The sequence below is a fragment of the Typopeltis vanoorti genome, chromosome 2, assembly GCF_054136105.1.
Source record: "Typopeltis vanoorti isolate ZY-2024b chromosome 2, IOZ_Tvanoo_1.0, whole genome shotgun sequence".
Taxonomy (NCBI): domain Eukaryota; kingdom Metazoa; phylum Arthropoda; class Arachnida; order Uropygi; family Thelyphonidae; genus Typopeltis; species Typopeltis vanoorti.
Genome location: NC_143550.1, coordinates 164,882,836 through 164,908,017, shown reverse-complemented (window position 1 = coordinate 164,908,017; position 25,182 = coordinate 164,882,836). Strand labels below are relative to the sequence as shown.

The following is a 25,182-nucleotide window of genomic DNA, read 5'->3' as shown; positions in this document are numbered from 1 at the left end:
GAACAAGACTTTAGTTAGATGGCTATTCTTCCTGAAGACAAAATGAAGTATCTTGTAATGTCAGTTTTTAACTCTCTTTAATGAACATTTCAACACTCCCAATGTCAAAATGTCCATAATAGCGGGATTAAAAAATACACCAAAAAAAAATTGGAATGTTTGTATTAAAGAATGTCTCTGTTTTAAAGAGGTTACTTAACATGAAGTATCTAATGCTTTTAGCAGGGACTTGGCCTAGTATCCACAAACCAAATAAAAGAATTCTCTTTTACATATTATTAAATAGTTGACATATCTGGCCAGCATTTTACACATACAGTTTTGCTTTCATTGTAGTCTTTGTACTTCTCTTCTTGTAGCTATACATCTGCTAGATTGTTCATAATAGCAAGTTTACATTAGCAGTGAATCCTCAGTACTTTTGATAACAACATTGACTGGATTTCATCATTTGGAGAGCAGATGATGGAGTCTAGTATAAACTTTCATTTATAGGTGGCTTGTATCTTTTGAGCATTTTTATTCTTTCAGAAGTCTTCTGAATGTAGAGAGACTGTAGATTCACCCAAAACTAATGTTTTGAATTTTTTATAGGTTTGAGCTCAGTTGGTATGCATGTTGGTAACTGTTGAAAGTTAAGCTTTTTATTTTTGCAGAAATGCATTTGATACTAGTGAAAGTATTCAAGATTTATTCTAATTCAGTTTGAAATATAGTGTTTTTAGAGTAAAAAACATTTATATTTCCTTCATTTTGGTATGATTTATTTTATTTGACAAGCTTCTTTTGTCAAACATCTAAATAATAAGAATTGATAGCACAACTCTCGTATTAATGATTTCTTTTGCCATATTTTTTTTTTCTGAATATGTAATCAGTAACTGATTACTTGTTTCTCATCTTAATCTGCTTGAGAAAATTGTTAGTTAATTCTGAGAACCAACATGCAGCTTCATCTTCAGTAGTGCAAAAAGCGTATACAGTGGGACGGTGAATCTTGGAAAGCTGTGTTATGGAGCGACAAATCATGTTACACCCTCTACCAAGCAGATGGACAGGTGGCAGATGCCTGTGAATGTCTCTTTGCCTAACCTGACTACGAAATTCTGAGTTGGCGGTGTGATAACATGGTCCTGTTTTTCTTAGTTTGACATTGGATCTCTGTTTAGTGCCACAAACATTGAACATTCTGGACAATGTAATGCTTGCTACTTTGTGACATTTCTATTGAACTGACCATTGTTTCTTTCAACAAGAAATGCACTGTCATAAGGCTGTTGTAACTGCATGGCTTGTGGACATGAATGTTACCACACTTGACTGGCCTCCACAGAGTGCTGATCTCACTAATGAATATCTGTGGAATGAACTGGAGCATCAGTGAGATCAAGGGATGTCTGCTCCACAACAATCTAGGACCTCATTACATGCCTACAGGAAGAGGTGTCAAAATTTTTCATTTATCTCTATTGTATGTTTGTGAAAAGTATGCCCTATAGGATTGCTGCAGTCATCTCAATGAAAGGAGATCCATATCTTATTAAGATGAGTGCCATGGCTGTTTATTCCTCACACTGTGGTGTCAATTGACTTTTTTCCTAAGCAGTGATAATAAGTCAGTCTTTTTTTCAGCTTAGATATAATAGCAATGCCTGTTGATGATCTTTCCTCCTGTTCATCCTCACTGTATTAATCAATTTAATGGCAGGAAAGAATTATTTGACAAAGTAAAAAGATATATACTGTTTGATATATTACAAAGAATAAATATACCTCATATTTTACTACATGCAATATTAAATATATATAAAGATAATGAAATAAAAATAAATGAAAAGTTGTCTGAAAAACAATCTATAAACCAGGAGTAACACAGGGATGCCCTTTGTCCTCAATACTTTTCAATATTTACATTAATATTAATAAAATAAATACACTATTATTTGCAGATGATCACGTAATAATATCAAATAAGGAAGACAATTTACAAAGAGCAATATATAATTTAAACATTATAGTAGAACAGTTTGGAATGAAAATTTCCATAGATAAAACTAAAACAATGGCATTTTGTGGACAAACTCCAATTAGAAGCAAAATAGTTATTAATAATAAAATAATAGAACAGATAAATACTTTCAGTTATCTTGGATGTGAAATATCATATGAAGGAGAAAAAGACATAAAATTAAAAACTTCAAAATTTTTACAGATTATAGGCCTGATAAATAGAACAATCAACCCAAATATAGTACAAAAAGAAACACGCTTGAAAATATACAATACTTTAGCAGTGCCCACATTATTATATGGCAGTGAAATAAACAAACAAGATAAACAAAGAATAAAACAAGTGAAATGAGATTTATGAGAAGAACTGCAAAATACGCATTATTAGATCAAAAAAGAAACGAAGATATTTTAAAAGAACTAAAAACAAAATCAATAGAAGAAAAACTAAACAATTATAAACAAAAATGGATTGAACATGTAAACCGAATGGCCAACACCCGATATCGTAAACAAATACTAAAATATAAGCCAATTTGAAAGAGAAGGCAGAGTAGGCCTCAAAAAAGGATATTGGATGGATAATGAGACTGGAACAGACCAATATGGTCTATACCCGTAATTAGTGTTATGATGATGATGATGATGAAGGATTATTTGCTGGCCTGGTTAGCCAAATGGATATCGTATCTGCTGTTCTCCAACCAAGAGGCTGTTGGGCTGAAATCCTACCTAGGCATAGATGTCTATGATTGTCTTTAGGTGGGATTTTTCACCTAAATGAATTTCCTCAACTGGTGTGACCACTGCCCTACTTCTTGGAGGCCTATAGTGGCTTTAAAAAGTTCCATGTTTGGTCTTTATAGGAGTTTTTCCAGACTGAGTAAAAATAAATAAAACTAGAAAAAAATCTTAATTAATGAAAAAAAAAAATCTTTACCCCATCCATTGTATGAATGTACTGTAAAGGCTTTGTTTGCCTTTTTTGAACATTTGCAGCTTTGAACTTTATTGAAAATTAAGCCTTGTTTTTTATATTAAATCAATATATCATGTCTATATTAACATTTTTAAGGGTACAAGAGTTGTATGGTGCATATGACCTTGTATGTGAAAAATTTGGCACATGGAATGTAAAAGGTTGGCCCTGTACTAAACTACCAGGAAAAAGGCTTTGAAATTCAATTCTAGTTGATAACGAGGAACTTTTTCATCTACCATATTCCCTTCCCTAAGTTGATGAAAATCGACCAATTGTTAGTGATGGTGAGGAAGGAGATTGGCTCCCAATCTTCAGAAAGTTAGAGCTAAATAGCCTTGTCTACTTCCTTCAGGGAATAAAAAGGCTAGAAGATTTATTTTATATATTCATATTTGTGTTTTTTTAACATTCAATATAAAGTTTGCTAAAAGGTGGTTATGCAGCTGTATATTTGAACATTGAATTTTTATTGACATTCAAAATGACAAGAGTGTCAACAAAGTGAACTAATATTCAATTCATTCAAAATTTTGCTTGTTGTGTATAAGTTAATATAGTCTGTCAAAATGAAAAAAATAAAGAAGATAAGGTATGAAAGACTTGAAAGCATTCAATTATTCTCCCAGTCCACATGAACAATGTGCATTTAATTTTTAGCAAGATTTGATTATGACATCAGTGGGTGTAAAATGGATGAATCAAGAGATAAGGTATGCAATCTGGAAGAAGGTATTATGGAAGAAACACAAAATGAGTATTTATAACAACCAGTTGTATGAGAAGTACAAAGAGCAGGCGAGGAAGGTGACTAGCTTGATAAGGGTAGCAAAAATGCAGTATGAGCAGCAATTAGCTAAAGCGGCCAAAAAAAATCCTAAGGAGTTTTCTCGATATGTCGCCAGTAGAAGAAAGAATGATTATAGTAGGATGGGATTGATTGGTGAAAACGGAGGAATGATAACCGCTGCGGAGGATATAGTTGAGATATTTAGTGAGCAATTTCTAAAGGTATTTCATTCTTGTGAATGTGGCATCATGCAGAACTTGAAAGGAGGAGGAGGAGGAAATGTTAGTAAGTGAACAGGAGGTATATGAGGAATTGAATAGACTTGATGTAAATAAGGCTGTGGGACTTGATGCTATTTCACCACATGTCTTGAGGGAATGTGTCGGAGAGTTAACAACCAACAGCTTTTGTATATCTTTTCAACATGAGTCTCTCACTGGGTCAAGTTCCAAAAGAGTGGAAAGAGAGTAAAATTGTTCCAATTCATAAGGGAGGTGATAAGAGTAAGGCTTTGAATTATAGACCAGTCTGTGTGTCTGGAGTTGTGGTCAAGGTATTAGTTAGGAATAAAGTTCAGAATTGGGTTGACAACAGAAAAATACTCTTTGGCAGCCAGCATGGATTTACTAAAGGAAGATCGTGCTTTAGCAACCTGCTTACTTTTTATAATAAAGTGACAAATGCGTTGGATAAGGATGTTGCATATACAGTGGTATATTTAGATTTTGCAAAGGCGTTCGATAAATTGCCACATGACAAGCTGGTAATTAAATTGGAACGGATGGGGCTGAACAGTAGATTGGTTCACTGGATTGGAGATTGGCTGTCTGATAGGTATCAGCGAGTTGTCTATGGAGGAGCGATATCCCAGAAGAGGAAAGTTACTAGTGGTGTACTTCAAGGGTCTGTTTTGGGTCCATTGCTGTTTAATTTGTATGTAAATGATATCTGGAGAGGTCTGAATGGTAATGTGCAGTTGTTTGCAGATGATGCAAAGTTGGGCAGGAGTAGTGTGGATGCTGTAGCTTTGCAAGAGGACTTGAATACACTGTCTGAATGGGTAAATAAGTGGGGATATCAATTCAATGTTTCAAAAGGTAAAGTTTTGAAATTTGGGAAGCAGAGATGGGATGTAAAGTACACAATCAGTGCAAATATCTTGGAAGAGGTAGAGGAAATGAGATCTGGGAGTGATTGTAGATAAGGACCTAAAATTTCGGGGACATGTTACTAAAATAGTGAAGACAACACAGCGGATAATGGGAATGATGCGGAGGACATTGACTTGTAGAAGTAAGGATTTTATGGTTCCTTTGTATAAGGCTTTGAATCAGGCCACATATGGATTACTGTGCACAGATCTGGTTACCTGGTTTTCAAAAAGATGAAATTGCGTTGGAAAAAGTTCAGAGGCGATTGACTAAGATGGTTTCTGGTCTCTGGAATGTAGAGTATGAAGTCAGATTGACAAAATGCAATTTGCAGGAATTGGTGGATAGGAGGAGGAGGGGGGGGGATATGATTGAGACATATAAGCTGTTAAGTGGTTATTACCAGATTAATGTCGGGGAGGTTTTGCACAGAATGGGTGAGGATAGCAGGAGAACAAGAGGTCATTCCTGGAAGCTGTATAAGGAGGGAGTGAGGAGCAGGTTTTTTGCATGGAGAGTGATGAGTGATTAGAATGCTTTGCCCGAGAGTGTGGTGTGTGCAGAGACAGTGAATATATATAAGGCACAGTATGATAAACTGTGTGTATAACAGTGGACCTCCCACGATGAGTCTTTGACTCCATGAAGGTTTTTATAATAATAATAATAATAATAATAATATCAATGTACTATGCTATTCTTATAAAAAAAAATAATAATAATAAATCTGCTAACTCCCTCTTATTCTTCAGATGGAGTAGGCAAGTCTTTTAGCCATAACTAACTTAACTAAGTCATTTTTAATTGGCATCCAGGGAAGAAAGTATGATAGACCACTGTTGTCACCTCCTGATCCCTAACACTATATGTTATTGTCCAAAATAGTGAGTTCTATAGACAGTCAATTTTCTTCAGTTTATGGAATGAAAAAACTGAGATTCTAGGAGAAAAAATGTGCTTGCCCATGCCAGGGATCAATTAAATCAGGAAATGATGACGAAAGGCTTAGAAAAAGTTCCTCTAGTCATCATCAAATTCCTGATATATACCCTCAAGGGGGGTGTACAAGATATGATAGTACTACATGAAAAATTACATCATTACTAACTTCCTATCTAATCAGTCTGCCACCTGTCAAGACTCCAACATTATCAGATCTTATATTTCTATCTTCCAAAGCACTTTTTACTGTATCAATCCACCTATATCTTGGTCTTCCTCTTGGTTTTTTTCCTGGCAGAGAACACTTTTTTTTTTTATTTAATGCATAATTTCTCTCTATATATATATATTTATTATTATTATTACGTTACATCACCAGGGAGTCCAAAGACTCATCGAGGGAGGGCACCTATGCTACAATTCTCCATCAACTACAACTACCATCATCATCTACACCAACGTCATCTACTGCCATGACTAGTGATTTTCACAAACATTCGAACCTGCAGCCTTTTGGCTGAAGAGCAGATACACTAATCACTCAGCCAACCAGGCTGGCAATCCTTCAAGATTAGCAAAGATTTTGCTAATCTTTACTCTCCCATTCTGTTTAAGTGACCATACCACTTCAGATTAGCTCTGCTAACGCATTCCTGGATGCTGACAGGAAAGTTCTTTCCTAATATCTTCATTTTAAATATGATATTACCATTCATGCCATCTGTTGATGCCCCTAATCTTTCTCAGAACTCTCATATCTGCGGTCTCTAGTCTTTGGTCAGTGTTTTACTTCTGACCCAGTTCTCCGATCCATAAGTTAAAATTGGCTTGAATACTGTTCTTGTATACAGCTAATTTAGTGTTTTGGCTAAGTTCTCTCTTATTCCATATAAATTTATTCAGTTGACTTCGTACCATACCAGCTTTGTTGATTCCGTTGTCTATTTCCATAGTTAATTTACCAACTTCACTAAAATTCGTGCCTAAGTAGCTGAAATGTTTTACTTGTTCTGTAGGTTTTCCACTCACAATGCAGTTGATATTTTCAATGTTTCTGCCTATTTCCATAGTCTTTGTCTTTTTATTGCTGACCTTCATACCATACCTATTACAACAGTTATTCAGTTTAGTCAGGGAATCTTGTAGACTTGTAGTGGATTTATTTAGAAGTATAACATCATCCACAAAAAGCAAAGAGCTGAGATTAATATCTCCAATTGTGATATAAGGTTTAATACTACTTTCCTTCATAATGTGATCCACAAAGATAATGAATAACAGAGGAAATATTGTACATCCTTGTCTGACACTAGATTTAACATCTAACCATCTTCCTGTACTTCCTTCAATTCTAACTGCTGACTTACAACTCAAATCACTAACTTCACTAAAATTCAGATGGAGTAGGCAAGTCTTTTAGCCATAACTAACTTAACTAAGTCATTTTTAATTGGCATCCAGGGAAGAAAGTATGATAGACCACTGTTGTCACCTCCTGATCCCTAACACTATATGTTATTGTCCAAAATAGTGAGTTCTATAGACAGTCAATTTTCTTCAGTTTATGGAATGAAAAAACTGAGATTCTAGGAGAAAAAATGTGCTTGCCCATGCCAGGGATCAGTTAAATCAGGAAATGATGACGAAAGGCTTAGAAAAAGTTCCTCTAGTCATCATCAAATTCCTGATATATACCCTCAAGGGGGGTGTACAAGATATGATAGTACTACATGAAAAATTACATCATTACTAACTTCCTATCTAATCAGTCTGCCACCTGTCAAGACTCCAACATTATCAGATCTTATATTTCTATCTTCCAAAGCACTTTTTACTGTATCAATCCACCTATATCTTGGTCTTCCTCTTGGTTTTTTTCCTGGCAGAGAACACTTTTTTTTTTTATTTAATGCATAATTTCTCTCTATATATATATATTTATTATTATTATTACGTTACATCACCAGGGAGTCCAAAGACTCATCGAGGGAGGGCACCTATGCTACAATTCTCCATCAACTACAACTACCATCATCATCTACACCAACGTCATCTACTGCCATGACTAGTGATTTTCACAAACATTCGAACCTGCAGCCTTTTGGCTGAAGAGCAGATACACTAATCACTCAGCCAACCAGGCTGGCAATCCTTCAAGATTAGCAAAGATTTTGCTAATCTTTACTCTCCCATTCTGTTTAAGTGACCATACCACTTCAGATTAGCTCTGCTAACGCATTCCTGGATGCTGACAGGAAAGTTCTTTCCTAATATCTTCATTTTAAATATGATATTACCATTCATGCCATCTGTTGATGCCCCTAATCTTTCTCAGAACTCTCATATCTGCGGTCTCTAGTCTTTGGTCAGTGTTTTACTTCTGACCCAGTTCTCCGATCCATAAGTTAAAATTGGCTTGAATACTGTTCTTGTATACAGCTAATTTAGTGTTTTGGCTAAGTTCTCTCTTATTCCATATAAATTTATTCAGTTGACTTCGTACCATACCAGCTTTGTTGATTCCGTTGTCTATTTCCATAGTTAATTTACCAACTTCACTAAAATTCGTGCCTAAGTAGCTGAAATGTTTTACTTGTTCTGTAGGTTTTCCACTCACAATGCAGTTGATATTTTCAATGTTTCTGCCTATTTCCATAGTCTTTGTCTTTTTATTGCTGACCTTCATACCATACCTATTACAACAGTTATTCAGTTTAGTCAGGGAATCTTGTAGACTTGTAGTGGATTTATTTAGAAGTATAACATCATCCACAAAAAGCAAAGAGCTGAGATTAATATCTCCAATTGTGATATCAGGTTTAATACTACTTTCCTTCATAATGTGATCCACAAAGATAATGAATAACAGAGGAAATATTGTACATCCTTGTCTGACACTAGATTTAACATCTAACCATCTTCCTGTACTTCCTTCAATTCTAACTGCTGACTTACAACTCAAATAAAGACTAAGTATTGCTTGATATAATGCCCCATTGACACCATACAACTGTAGCATATTGAATAACTTCTCTCTTGGCACCTTGTCATTTGCCTTTTCCAGATCGATCGACAAAACTTACATACAGATCTTTGTTATATTCCCATGATTTCTCAACTATTTGTCGTGAAGTGAAGATCTGATCCTGATAGCCTCTATTTGGCCTCAATCCAGCTTGTTCTTCACCAAGGTTTTCTTCCACAATTCTTCTCAACCGTTTCTCAAGTATACTTGCATAAATCTTATCAGGAACACTCAGTAGGGAAATACCACTGTAATTCTCACATTCGGTTTTATTTCCCTTTTTATATATGTGTACTATGAGAGCTCTACTACAATCATCGGCAATTTGTCCTGCTGTTCAGTCCTTCAGAACTATGCAGTGCAGCCACTGTAAGACTTTTATACCACCATACTTCAGCATTTCTGGTCGAATATCATCTACTCCTGCTGCCTTTCCACATTTCATGCCTTTGATGGCTTTTTCTACTTCAAGTACGGATATGTATTCCTGACTGTATGCCTGTTGAGTATTTTTTACCACTGTGCTATCACTGCTTGTTTCATTCAGCAATTTTTCGAAGTAATTACTTCTTACTTCAAGGATATCTTTTTCTCCAATTTTCATGTCGCCTTTACCATCTCTAATTGCTTTTACTCTTTCCTCCATTTCTAAGCTTCTTCAACAACCTCCAGAATTTGCCACCTTCTTGATATTTATGTTCTATATTCTTGCCAAAGTCCTCCCATGACTTTTGTTTAGCTAGTTTTACACAGTGTTTAACATTCTTGCATTTGTCTCTGTATTCTCTAAGAGCACAAGCTGACTTATTTGCCAGGAACTTTTGATATGCTTTCTTCTTTTCCTTCACTGCCTCTTTAACTTCCTGTGTCCACCAGGGAGTTCTGATTTTTTTATCCTTGCACATAACCTCACCACATGCCTCTCTGGCAGAATCAATGTTTTCTTCAGAGTTTGCCACTGAATCTCCAAGGTTTGATTCCTGTTCTCAAACTCTTTCATTTTTTCTTGAATAATCTTTGTGTATTTTAGTCTACAGTTCACATCTGAGAGCTGCTGAACTTTTATTCGCTTTAAAACTTTCTCACGTTCTTCTTTACAATAAAATTAAATTTTATCCTGCTCAAGACTAAATGGTGATCACTTCCAATTTCAAATCCTCTGTACACTCTGGTGTCCTGCACCAGGAGAAAACAATAACATATCAGTGAGACTTTTCTTATACCTTGCCTCTTCTCTCCATGTGAATTTGTGCACATTTTTATGTTGGAACATTGTGTTAGTAATTACCAGTCCATAATAAACATGTCCTGAGCAGATATCCAACAGGTATTTGCCATTATTATTAGCTTTGCTCTTTTCTCCAAATTTTCCCAAAATATTTTTGCATGTCTGGCAATCATTTCCTACTCTGCTATTTAGATTCCCAACAAGGACCAACTTTTCCTTTTTCATTGTGTCAGTTGCTTTTTCTAAAGTCTCAAAAAATTCCTCCACTTCTACCTTAGTAGAACCTTCTGTGGGACCATAGGCACAAATAAGTCTCATTGTCCAGTTCCCCATTCTCATATTTACTGTGAATTCCCACTCACATTACTCTACTTGAGACTGACTGTCATTGAAGAAGATTAGCCTCATATTTTGTGTTGAATACTATGGCTACTCCTTCTTTTCCTTGATTGTCATTGCCTGAATATAACATTTTGTATTTATTGCTCAGAAAGATCTCACATTTTTGTCTTTTTTATTTCAGTCACCCCTATTATGTCGATCTGGTACGTATCTAATTCCTCAGCTAACTCCATTTCTTTCTCATTCATGCTTCTTATGTTGATAGTACCGATCTTTAACTCTGGTGATGTTGAGTTGTGGGTGTGTTTTCAGATTTGTTCAAGTAGCTGACTTTTTGCTGTTCGCCCTGGTTCCCTGGCGAAAACAGGGCCTTGTTTAACTTGTTTAACAATGGGTGATGCCCCAGCTGATATGAAATTCTGTCATGTTGTATCGTCATTTTTTATTTTGATTTAAGCCAATAAGAATAAAATTTGGTCTGCTAAATTCCAAATTGCCAGCCCATCCTCGTTCGTTCAGTATCCAGATAGATACCTAACAGGGTGCACCATGAGAAGGTGATGATTGGACGTTAGGTCAGAACCACTGAATGGTCTCCACATTCCTTTAAAGGCTATGTGGATCTCTCCTCTCAGTTATATAGCTTCGACCCTTAAGCACTCCAAGTTCCTCTAGTTGGCGAGTAAAATGAAACTTGGAATGATCTTTCTTCATGCAGCCTGGCACTATGGATACAAATGCCATTTCCATATGACTTCATAGGTCTCCTTGCTATTCTTATTAAGTGATATAAATTTTATAGTGTATTATCTGTATTAGGTTTAATTCTTGATTTATTTGCATTTTAATGAAATGGCTTTATCAAATACAACCTGCCAAAGCAATGCTTTCACTGTAAAATTCTCTAATAATGCTTTTCACTTTATTTTATATTACAATAAATTTATTAGCAATGAAATCAGTGGAATCATAATTATGTATTTGAAATCAGAAAAGTTATTTACGAGGTTAGATTTATTTCATTTTTATATAATATTTCTTTGCAGGAGCAGCAGAGTGCTGTAGATACTATTCAGAATCATCTTGAGACTTCACATATAAATGTTCATGAAGGTACAAAACATATAGGAAAGGTAAGGATAGTATAGCATGCTTGCATTTTACATGAATCTTTTATTCAGTCCATTAAATAGAGGTTATGTAAACTCAATATTTGAAGTATCACTAAGTCTGTGCAGTTAGCCAAGTGGCTATGCTCTTCACAACCATATGCTTGGGAAAGGAGTGTCCTGGGTGCAATTCCCATCGCTGATATGACGAACTTAGGATCTTTCTCAGACATAGCCAAGTTAGCCCGTCTTGGGTGTGGACTGCAGGGTTTTTTCTCCCCAGTTTATCTGGGGTTTTTCCTCCCACAAGCAGGCAAACCAGCCTTGAGAACATAATGCTTCTACAGACATAAGATATGCTAGGAGGCATAGGGCCAACCACCTTATCCTCATTTAACAGTTGCAGTTATAATGATTAGAAACCCTCATCACCATAAAGATAAGAGAGGGAAAGATTAAGGAGATCTGATATCACTAATTATCACATACACAGATATGTATACAGTAAATAAATACTTGATTTTCTTGATTCCATGCACAAGTAGTGCTCTGAATAAGCTTACATACTTTAAAATTAAAACTAGTGTAAAGATCATTTCAAGTAATGCTTATTCAGAGCATTACTTGCTTGTGCATTGAATCAAGAAAATCAAATATTTATTTACTATAATATATATCTGTGTATGTGCACACATATTTCATGTGTAATACCTCTGATGTGTTCTTCTGTATGTTTTTTTATGGATTTTTTTCATTTTATAATATGAGATATTGCAATCACACGGAAGGCAGTAAATGCCCTAGGTACTTCAGGATGTTGTGTTTTGATTTATGAGATGAAGCAAAAGGATCATAGTTCCTTTGTGAATGCACAACCTGCTTATTGATTCAACTTCCTTAGTTTGCCTCTATCATAGTGTGACAGTAGACTTATAGACTTCACTTTCTCTCTTCTTTTTCACTTCTTCCAACTCTTTCACAACCTCCTTCATATAATACTTCTCACCTTTCAGGTCACTAGTTCCAGCTAAATTAATTCTTTCATGTTCCTCATAAACTAAATTTATTATATTCCTTTGTGAATGTTATAATTTTGTAATTGATGACAAGTTTCACCATCTTAATTGTAATAGAGCTGATGTATGGGAGAGAGAGTGACATAATCTTTTATTTCAATATTAGTAGTTTCATGGTGTGTTTATAGATGGAATAAAAACCTGGTGGCAGTCTTTTTATCATAACTATTCTTCTGGAATGATAACAGGAAATTTGAATTTTTTAAAAAATTAAATCTTGATCATCATCATTAATAACATAGCAGACTTAGATTTCCAATGTTAATATGACCCATAGCTTTTGAGATTGATAAAGATGAGACTGTTGATACGGGTTGATTTTCTATATATTGTAATATTTAACGGGGTGCTTAAGGGTCAAACCTATATAACTGAGAGGAGACAGGAGACCTCCACATAGCCTTTAAAGGAATGCGGAGAACCGACCAGGGTTTCTGACCTAATGTCCGATCCTCACCTTCTCGTGGTGCACCCTATTAGGTATCTACCTGGATACTGAACGAACGAGGATGGGCTGCCAATTTGGGATTTAGCCAACCAAATTGTATTTTTATTGGCTTAAACCAAGATACAAAATGATAGTACAACATGACAAAATTTCATGCTGGCTGGGGCGTTGCCCGGTTAAACAAAACCCCGTTGTTTTCGCCAGGGAACCAGGGCAAACAGCGAAAAGTCAGCTACTGGAACAAATCTGAAAACACACCCACAACTCAACATCACCAGAGTTAAAGATTGGTACTGCCAACATAAGAAGCCTGAATGGCAAAGAAATGGAGCTAGCTGAGGAATTAGATAAGTACCAGATCGACATAATTGGGGTGACTGAAACAAAAGAGACAAAAGCTGGTGAGATCTTTCTGAGCAATAAATACATAATGTTATATTCAGACAATGACAATCAAGGAAAAGAAGGAGTAGCCATAGTATTCAACACTAAATAGGAGGCTAATCTTCTTGAATGGTAGGCTGTCTCAAGAAGAGTGATGTGGGCAAATATGAGAATGGGAAACTGGACAATGAGACTTATCTGTGTCTATGGTCCCACAGAAGGTTTCTACTAAGGTAGAAGTGGAGGAATTTTTTCATGCATTAGAGAAAGCAACTGACACATTGAAAAAGGAAAAGTTGGTCCTTGTTGGGGATCTAAATAGCAGAGTGGGAAATGATTGTCAGACATACAAAAATATTTTGGGAAAATTTGGAGAAAAGAGCAAAGCTAATAATAATGGCAAATACCTGTTGGATTTCTGCTCAGGACATGGACTGGGTATTACTAACACCATGTTCCAACATAAAAATGTGCACAAATTCACATGGAGAGAAGAGGCAAGGTATAAGAAAAGTCTCACTGATATGTTGTTTTCTCCTGGTGCAGGACACCAGAGTGTACAGAGGATTTGAAATTGGAAGTGATCACTATTTAGTCTTGAGCAGGATAAAATTTAATTTTATTGTAAAGAAGAACATGTGAGAAAGTTTTAAAGCGAATAAAAGTTGAGCAGCTCTCAGATGTGAACTGTAGACTAAAATACACAAATATTATTGAAGAAAGAGTTTGAGAACAGGAACCAAACCTTGGAGATTCAGTGGCAAGCCTTGAAAAAAACCCTGATTGATTCAGTTAGAGAGGCATGTGGTAAAGTTGTCTGCAAGGTTAGAAAAATCAGAACTCCATCGTGGACACAGGAAGTTAAAGAGGCAGTGAAGGAAAAGAAGAAAAGATATCAAAAGTTCCTGGCAAAGTCAGCTTGTGCTCTTAGAGAATGCAGAGACAAATGTAAGAAAGCTAAATGCTGTGTAAAACTAGCTAAACAAAAGTCATGGGAGGAATTTGGCAAGAACATAGAAAATAAATATCAAGAAGGTGGTAAGATATTCTGGAGGTTGTTGAAGAAGCTTAGAAATGGAGGAAAGACTGTTGTAAAAGGAGATGATAAAGGTGACATGAAGATGAGAGAAAAAGATATCCTTGAAGTATGGAGTAATTACTTCAAAAAATTGCTAAATGAAACAAGCAGTGATAGCACAGTGGTAAAAAAACACTCAACAGGCATACAGTAATGAATACATATTCATACTTGAAGTAGAAAAAGCCATCAAAGGCCTTAAATGTAAGGCAGCAGGTAGATGATATTCAGCCAGAAATGCTGAAGTATGGTGGTATAAAAGTCTTACATTTGCTGCACTACATAGTTCAGAAAGCCTGGACAGAGGGACGAATTCCTGATGATTGGAGTAGAGCTCTAATAGTACCCATATATAAAAAGGGAAATAATACTGAATGTGAGAATTACAGAGGCATTTCATTACTGAGTGTTCCTGTTAAGATATATGCAAGTATACTTGAGAAACGGTTGAGAAGAATCGTAAGTAGAAATGCTTGGTGAAGAACAAGCTGGATTCAGGCCAAATAGAGGCTGTCAGGATCAGATCTTCACTTTACGACAAATAGTTCAGAAAGCATGGGAATATAACAAAGATGTATACTTAAGTTTCATCGATCTGGAAAAGGCATTTGACAAGGTGCCAAGAGAGAAGCTATTCAAAACACTACAGTTATATGGTGTCAATGGGGCATTATATCAAGCAATAATTAGTCTTTATTTGAGTTGTAAGTCAGCAGTTAGAATTGAAGGAAGTACAGGAAGATGGTTTAATGTTAAATCTGGTGTGAGACAAGGATGTACATTATCCCCTCTGTTATTCATTATCTATATGGATCACATTATGAAGGAAAGTGGAATTAAACATGATATCAAAATTGTAGATGTTAATGTCAGCTCTTTGCTTTATGCAGACGATGTTATACTTCTAAATAAATCCACTACAAGTCTGCATGATTCCCTGACTAAATTGAATAACTATTGTAATAGATATGGTGTGAAGGTCAGCAATAAAAAGACAAAAACAATGAAAATAGGCAGAATCGTTGAAAATGTCAACTGTGTTTTGAACTGAGAACATGTGGAACAAGTAAAACATTTCAGCTATTTAGGCTGAAATAATTTAAATGATTTTTAGTGAAGATGGTAAATTAAATATGGAAATAGACAACAGAATCAACAAAGCTGGTGTGATAGGAAGTCAATTGAATAAATTCATATTGAATAAGAGAGAAATTAGTCATAACACTAAATTAGCTGTACAAGACAGTGTTCAAACCGATTTTAACTTATTGATCTGAGAACTGGGTCAGAAGTAAAACACTTGATCAAAGACTAGAGACTGCAGATATGAGAATCCTGAGAAAGATTAGAGGCGTGAAGAGATGGCATCAATGGCAATATCATATTAAAAACGAGGATATTAGGAAAGAACTTGACATTGTCAGCATCAAGGAATGCATTAGCAGAGCTAATATCAGTTGGTATGGTCACTCAAATAGAATGGGCAAAGACAGATTAGCAAAACAAGTGTTCTCTGCAAGGTTGGCAGGAAAATGACCTAGAGGAAGACCAAGATATAGGTGGATTGATATACTGTACAAAGTGCCTTAGACAATAGTAATATAAGATCTGATAATGTTTTAGCCTTGGCAAGTAACAGACTGATTTGGAGGAAAATTGTAAATAGGAAGTTAGTAATGATGTAAATTTTTCATGTAGTACTCTCATATTCTGTACACCCCTTAAGGGTACATGGCAGGAATTTGATGATGATGTAATATTTAACCTATCGAAAGAGTGAGAGAAAATGTTTGGCATCCAGAAAGAGAAACAAACTATTGGTCAAACCCCATCATAAACTTGATTTTTGTACGTTGTTCAGATAATTTAAAAACTTTGAAGCAACTTTAATTTAATCATGTTTCTATGCAGTTTATGCATAGGAACTGTGCAGTTTAGCATGCTGTCCCTTCTTCAGTAGAAGTGACATAACTTTTCTGGATTTTCTTTGATTTTCCAATATTGTTATTCTTCTGTGGAAACATTTGTAGCAATAGTGGTGATATCAAAGCCTCCCATGATCTCACTTTTATATAAGAGGCACCTGTCATAAAAAAAAAAACACAACAACAACAAAATGTTTAGTGTTTTTAACATATGAAGAGGTGCACACACACACACGTGTGTGTGTGTGTGTGTGCCAAAAAACCTAAGAACGAACCCTATTTCTGAAGATTTCAACTGTTTTTGGTTGAAATCTTCAGAAATAGGGTTCAGAAAAATAAGCTTGTGACAATTGTATAACTGACTATTTCGAGTAGAAAGTGGGTATGTGTTCAAAGATTATTATTATTATTATTATTCCTGATACCTCCAAGGAGTCCGAAGACTCATCGTGGGAGGACATCTACAATTCTCTCTACACCTAACCTCTACTACGAATCATCTCCATCAACGCCATCTACCGCCCACTTCCAACACCACCACAACTAGTAATTTTTGTCTGTAAATTGCGTGTGTTCTGATGTCTTGAAATGTCTCAAAGACGTTGTGCCGGAGAGTTTGGAATCTGACATAGCATTGTATTTCAACTCTGGGCAGCATTTCAAACCAATGGTATGTGTTCCAGATGTTTGCTAAGAGGTTGTCCTCACTCTACAAATGAAAATAGATTTTTGGTGTTTACAGCAAAACATAATCGACTCAGCACTGCAAGTCAGTTCCATTCAAGCACAAGTATGCACATATCTCAATAAACTGCAGCAAGATGTCTGCAACAAGTGGCTGTATGTGCCCAAAGTCTGTAATCTGCTTCCCTTTAACCATCGTAGATCACATTTTCGTTGGTGTTGTATCCATAAAAATTGGACAAGACACCAATTGGCTAATGTACTCTTTACAAATGAATCGTTTTAGTTTTTCCTCTGATTTTAGACAACACTTGATCTGGTGTGAAAATGGTACTGTTTACCGTCATGAGAATGTTCTTGAAAGGGATAGATATGGCAGTGCTGGGGTCATGGTATGGGTAGGCATTATGCTTAATGGATGCTCCGAGCTTCAAGTGCTGGAAAAAGGAACTATATTGTGTTCTGTGCTGCTGTAGATGAAGAATTCATTTTTATGCATGACAATGATGCACCACATCATACATGAACAGTGGAGATACTTCTGGAGACTGAGGATATTAATCGAATCTAGTGGCCAGCATGCTCCCCAGATCTAAACCCCCATAGAACATGTTTGGGATGCAATAGGGAGATGCATTGTTGCTCGAAATTACCCTCCAGAAAACAAGGCCTTATCCTTATTCTGAAGGAAGAGTGGGACACTTTGCCTCAATAACTCCTGACACTTGGCACTAAGCATAGTATGACATTATGAGAGCTGCATCACAGTTCAGGGTGGACTTATTCCAACTGAAATGTGTCTCTGCATAGTTTTCTCCACACACACAGTACATTAATTGATTAACCACATCCTTAGGAAATTTGTAACCTTTGCCAAAAATGTATTGCAATTTAATTTGTACAAAATTTATAAAAACTTTTTTGTGTAATATAATTTATTAGTATGCTGGCAATAAATTTATGTCCACATTATTTCATGGCTGTAATCATGAAAAAATTTTAATATATACGTAAAAATGTAGTTCGTCCTTAGTTTTTGGACACCAGTGTGTGTGTGTGTGTGTGTGTGTGTGTGTGTATGTATATATATATATATTATTATTACACCTCCAAGGAGTCCAAAGACTCATCAAGGGAGAGTGTGCCAACAGCATCGAACGATTGGGCCCCTTCCAACTACTAACCCTGCTCAAACTTGCTTAACTTTTTGCGAGCCATTAGTAGCAGAGGCTCTACCAATCACAATTACAACCAAGTTGGCAAAACTTGTCACGGATTATAAAATTGCAGGACTACTTTCACACTTCTTGCTTTGTCCAGTGAAACTGAAACAGCAGCTAGAAGTACTGGGGTGGTCATTATCTTTAATGTGATTGTAATGTTCCTTATTACAGATAAATGTGCAATACATATCACAGATACCACATATGCAAGATCAAGTACATTAGCGGAATGATCTGCAGATACAAAGATATGTCCATTATACAAGATGCAAAGCAAAGAGCGACTCATCAGAGACTTTGCACTATTATTATGAGATTATTGTTATTTACATACGAATCCCCACTTACTCCATGAACACATTCACAGAGAAAGCATGCTTAACACGCTTGCAATCCATTCTGCTCATTTACCTCTTTCCAAGTGAAAAATATTTAGTCGTGAAGCCTTTACCAATCGCACTCTTACTCGCTTCCCAGGGAACCCCTTGTTCTGTTCCCTCTGGCCAAGTACTGAAAATTTCCTCTGAGTCAGTCTTATAAGCCTTTTTAGTAATTTAAATATTTCTATTATATCTCCTCTTTTCTGCCTATCAACCAATTTTCACAATATGCCACAGATCACTTATCATCTCAGTTACTTGCCTCTGGATTCTCTATACCACCTTCTCCCCCCACCAAAAAAAAGCCCAGTGATCAGACCTATGTGCAGTAATCCAGATGTGGTCATATCAAAGCCTTATTCAAGGTAATCCCTTGGCCACTTTTGCAATACTGTCTGAACTTCAACTCCCTATCAATTAACATCCTTTCAATTCATGGTTCATAAAATTCAAAGTACAGATCCATCAGTGTAATATGTAGCTTATAATCTTTTCTCATAAAATGCATACTTTCCACTTTTCCAATTAAACTTGCAGCCTAATATCAGGCTGTTTAAATTATTTAAAAATAATTCTGCAGGCTTTTGCCTTGAATCATGTATTATCAACAAACAATTCATTATTTCCTTTTAAATCATTTCCCGTGTCATTGATTTACCAATTAAATTGCAGATCCAAGAATCACTGCACACTCCTAGTCACATGCCTTCTGGATTCTGCTCCTCCATGCATTACTTTCATATCCATTCCCCATTTGATCTAGCTTGTGTTATAGAATTCCATGTGATATCCTGTTAGATGCGCTTCTACTAGTATCATTGTGTAGCCATTACCTTTATCCAACACAACTGGCACTCTCTAAGAGTGCCAGTTGTCTAAGAATTAATATTTTCCAAATCTTGGAAGGCTTAACACAACCATATTTATTTATATTAGGGTGGTTTTTAAATCTGCTGCTGATTCTATAAAATGTCTTTCAGGTTTGTATTTTCTGTAGTAGTGAAGCATAATTTTTTTCCACTTGATTCTGTACAAGGTATCCAAGTAATGATCAGCTAGATAATGCTAATCATAGTTGCGGCAGATGTTTTGGAATCGCTCAGTTTGTCCGTAATATGATAAGTAGTAAGAACAAGGAAGATCTGGCAAAGGCGAGAGATCTTTGGGAGAGCAGATAAGGGCAGCCATCTCTTTCTTGGTCTTCCGATTCTTCTTTTTCCACTCAAATGAGGATTGAAAGTTAAGTAGAAGTTATATTTCTTTTAAGTTCTGGCTATTTTTTCTGAGTGTTCCTGGATATTGGGAATAGTAATAGCATTGCTATAATCTGTATGTTGAGAGTGATGAGAGAGTTGATATTTGGAACAACTATTGACTCATATCACTCCCAACATGTTAGAACAACCATCTTGTTGATCATTTTAGCATTATAGCTATCGAACAGGAAGATCTTCTTCTTCCTAACATGCATTTTAGGCAAGGTGGCCTGTTCTAGTTTCATGCTATCTTTTTCTTTGTCTTCTGATTCTTCTTTTTCCACTTATTTTATATCTGTATAATATTTTTGGTAGTCTGCTGTTGTCCATTCGATTTAAATGTTCTATCCATTTTTGTTTATACTGTCGTATGTAGTAATTAATTGGTTTTATATTCAGGGATTGTAAAATTTCTTCATTTGTTTTATGGTCCCACTTGGGTATATCCAGCTGTTTTTCTGAGAAATTTCATTTCTGTTTGAATTCTTTTTTCATCTTTCCTTTTTATGGTCCCTGTTTCGCTTTTGTATAGTGGAGTTGGTTTTTTTGACAAGACATTATATAGTTCTGATTCTAGTGTGTTTTTGTACTACGGTTGGCTTAAATATATCATTTATTATGCCATTTACTTTGACAAGGTTTGATATTTTAGTGTCTGTCTTTTTCTTCTTCGTATGATAAATCACATCCCAAGTATTTGAAAGTATTTACTTGTTCTATTATTTTATTATCTATCACTATTTTACTTATTTTGTTTTCTCCTTTGAATGCCATTATTTTTGTTTTTTCTTTAGATATTGTCATATTATATTGTTTTGAGATATCATTTAATGATTTTAATGATCTTTGTAAATGATCAAAATAAAATCAAAAATCAAAATAAAAAATGATGGTACAACATGACAAAATTTCATGCCGGCTGGGGCGTCGCCCGGTTAAACAAGGCCCCCGTTGTTTTCGCCAGGGAACCAGGGCGAACAGCGAAAAGTCAGCTACTGGAACAAATATGAAAACAAACCCCAACTCAACATCACCAGAGTTAAAGATCGGTACTATCAACGTAAGAAGCCTGAATGGCAAAGAAATGGAGCTAGCTGAGGAATTAGATAAGTACCAGATCGACATAATAGGGGTGACTGAAACAAAAAAGACCAAAACTGGTGAGGTCTTTCTGAGCAATAAATACAAAATGTTATATTCAGGCAATGACAATCAAGGAAAAGAAGGAGTAGCCATAGTATTCAACACAAAATACGAGGCTAATCTTCTTGAATGGCAGTCAGTCTCAAGTAGAGTAATGTGGGCAAATATGAGAATGGGGAACTGGACAATGAGACTTATTTGTGCCTACGGTCCCACAGAAGGTTCTACTAAGGTAGAAGTAGAGGAATTTTTTGAGGCTTTAGAAAAAGCAACTGACACAATGAAAAAGGAAAAGTTGGTCCTTGTTGGGGATCTAAATAGTAGAGTAGGAAATGATTGTGAGACATACAAAAATATTTTGGGAAAATTTGGAGAAAAGAGCAAAGCTAATAATAATGGCAAAGATCTGTTGGATTTCTGCTCAGGACATGGACTGGTTATTACTAACACCATGTTCCAACATAAAAATGTGCACAAATTCACATGGAGAGAAGAGGCTAGGAATAAGAAAAGTCTCATTGACTATGTTATTGTTGATAGTGATGTTTTCTCCCTGGTGCAGGACACCAGAGTGTACAGAGGACTTGAAATCGGAAGTGATCACTATTTAGTCTTGAGCAGGATAAAATTGAATTTCATATTGAAAAGAATAACATGTAAGAAAGTTTTAAAGCGAATAAAAGTTGAGCAGCTCTCAGATGTGAACTGTAGACTAAAATACAGAAATATTATTGAAAAGAAAATGAAAGAGTTTGAGAACAGGAATCAAACCTTGGAGATTCAGTGGCAAACTCTGAAGGAAACATTGATTGATTCTGCCAGAGAGGCATGTGGTGAGGTTGTGTGCAAGGATAAAAAAATCAGAACTCCCTGGTGGACACAGGAAGTTAAAGAGGCAGTGAAGGAAAAGAAGAAAGCATATCAAAAGTTCCTGGCAAATAAGTCAGCTTTTACTCTTACAGAATACAGAGACAAATGTAAGAAAGCTAAACAGTGTGTAAAACTGGCTAAACAAAAGTCATGGGAGGACTTTGGCAAGAATATAGAAAATAAATATCAAGAAGGTGACAAAATATTCTGGAGGTTGTTGAAGAAGCTTAGGAATGGAGGAAAGTGTGCTGTAAAAGGAATTAGAGATGATAAAGGTGAAATGAAAACAGGAGAAAAAGATATCCTTGAAGTATGGAGTAATTACTTTGAAAAACTGCTAAATGAAACAAGCAGTGATGACAGCACAGTGGTAAAAAACACTGACCAGGCATGCAGTCAGGAATACATATCCATACTTGAAGTAGAAAAAGCCATTAAAGGCTTGAAATGTGGAAAGGCAGCAGGAGTAGATGATATTCGACCAGAAATGCTGAAGTATGGTGGTATAAGAGTCTTACAGTGGCTGCACTGCATAGTTCAGAAAGCCTGGACAGAGGGACGAATTCCCGATGATTGGAGTAAAGCTCTCATAGTACCCATATATAAAAAGGGAAATAAGACTGAATGTGAGAATTACAGAGGTATTTCCCTACTGAGTGTTCCTGGCAAGATCTATGCAAGTATACTTGAGAAACGGTTGAGAAGAATTGTGGAAGAAAAGCTTGGTGAAGAACAAGCTGGATTCAGGCCAAATAGAGGCTGTCAAGATCAGATCTTCACTTTACGACAAATAGTCGAGAAAGCATGGGAATATAACAAAGATCTGTATTTAAGTTTTGTCGATTTGGAAAAGGCATATGACAAGGTGCCAAGAGAGAAGCTATTCAATACGCTGCAGTTATATGGTGTCAATGGGACATTATATCAAGCAATACTTAGTCTTTATTTGAGTTGTAAGTCAGCAGTTAGAATTGAAGGACGTACAGGAAGATGGTTTAATGTTAAATCTGGTGTGAGACAAGGATGTACATTATCCCCTCTGTTATTCATTATCTATATGGATCACATTATGAAGGAATGTGGTATTAAACCTGATATCAAAATTGGAGATGTTAATGTTAGCTCTTTGCTTTATGCGGATGATGTTATACTTCTAAATAAATGCGCTAGAAGTCTGCAAGATTCTCTGACTAAATTGAATAGCTGTTGTAATAGATATGGTATGAAGGTCAGCAATAAAAAGACAAAGACAATGAAAATAGGCAGAATCATTGAAAATGTCAACTGTGTTGTGAATGGAGAACCTGTGGAACAAGTAAAACATTTCAGCTACTTAGGCACAATTTTTACTGAAGATGGTAAACTAAATATAGAAATAGACAACAGAATCAGCAAAGCTGGTATCGTGGGAAGTCAATTGAATAAATTCATATGGAATAAGAGAGAAATTAGTCGGAACACTAAATTAGCTGTATACAAGACTGTGTTCAAACCAATTTTAACTTATGGATCTGAGAGCTGGGTCAGAAGTAAAACACTTGACCAAAGACTAGAGACCGCAGATATGAGAGTCCTGAGAAAGATTAGAGGCGTGAACAGATGGCATCAATGGCAATATCATATTAAAAATGAGGATATTAGGAAAGAACTTGACATTGTCAGCATCCAGGAATGCATTAGCAGAGCTAATCTCAGATGGTATGGTCACTTAAATGGAATGGGAGAGGAAAGATTAGCAAAACAAGTGTTCTCTGCCAGGTTGGCAGGAAAACGACCCAGAGGAAGACCAAGATATAGGTGGATTGATACGGTACAAAGTGCCTTAGATGATAGAAATATAAGATCTGATAATGTTGGAGTCTTGACAAGTAACAGACTGATTTGGAGGAAAATTGTAGATAGGGAGTTAGTAATGATGTAATTTTTTCATGTAGTACTGTCATATCCTGTACACCCCTTGAGGGTACATGACAGGAATTTGATGATGATGATGATGATTGTAAATGATCTTCTGATGTAGCTTATACTATTTGATCATCTGCAAAAAGTAGGGTATCTATCTTCATTTTTGGGGTTATTTGTATACCAAACGATTATACTGTTTCCAGATTGTTATAATTTTATTTATGTATTGTATATATCAAAAAGTAGAGGTGAGAGGGTACATCCTTGTCATATTCCTAAATGTCATAAATGTCAAAATCCTTTAAATTCTTCATCTTTTGAGTCATCAAACATTTCATTTTTAAATTCATCTGTAGGCATTGCGTCATCAGTGTAGCTGTGGTCGTCATCGTCATCATGCTTTCCATTTTGTTTTGCGTCATCCTCGTTTTCGTATATGACATCATCTTTGGATCCATCCAAAGTTATCTTTAATTAAAGTTATCTTTAATTAATATACTTTATATGCGCTGTTAATTCCGTAAATTAATTACCAGTTTTGTCATATTCCTCTTGACATATCTTTCCATTCTGAGATGTGTTCTATAACTGCTAATTTATTTCCTGTATATATTTCTTGAATGGGTTGTAAAAGTTGGTTTGGTATATTTAAATCGGTTAATATTTTAAACAATTTTTGTCTACTTATTGTGTCAAAAGCTTTTTCATAATCAATAAAGCCACATGTGTTTCTTTTTGAAATTCTCTTCTCTTTTTTATTAATAATTGTAAATTATTAATAATTAATTATGTGAGTAAAAATTAGATCTATTCAGGATCGGCCTTTTTAGATGACGTTTTGTTCTTCAAGTAGTTTATCTCTCTACAATACTGCTTAGCTTCTCTTTTAATATTTCTGCCTATATTTTATATCATGTATTTAGCAGACTAATTCTCCCTATAGTTATTGCAATCTTCTTGATTTCCTTTTTTATAGATTGGGATAACCAGTGCTTTTTTCCAAGAGTTAGGAGTTTTTCCAGACATCCAAACCATATTAAAATTTTTCTAGTCTTTCATTAAATTTTTCACCTGCATTTTTGTATAGTTCTATATTTATATTGTCGTCTGGTGTTTTCCTATTTTTCATCTTCTTTATTGTATTTTTCAGTTCTAACATTGTGATATTTTCTGTTAGGTCATTTTTTATTTTATAAAATTTTATTTCATTATCTTTTTCAAAATTTTGGAAATA

The 25,182-nt window shown here is 35.4% G+C and overlaps 1 protein-coding gene across 1 annotated transcript in view; it reads left to right on the top strand.

Moving 5' to 3' along the window:
- Syx17 (syntaxin 17) overlaps positions 1-25,182 on the top strand; it is a 96,874-nt gene that overhangs the window by 45,492 nt on the left and 26,200 nt on the right. The window contains exon 5 of the mRNA XM_090413809.1: positions 11,514-11,600. Within this exon, the coding sequence (XP_090269935.1) occupies positions 11,514-11,600 (87 nt within the window). The remainder of the gene's footprint in view (positions 1-11,513; positions 11,601-25,182) is intronic.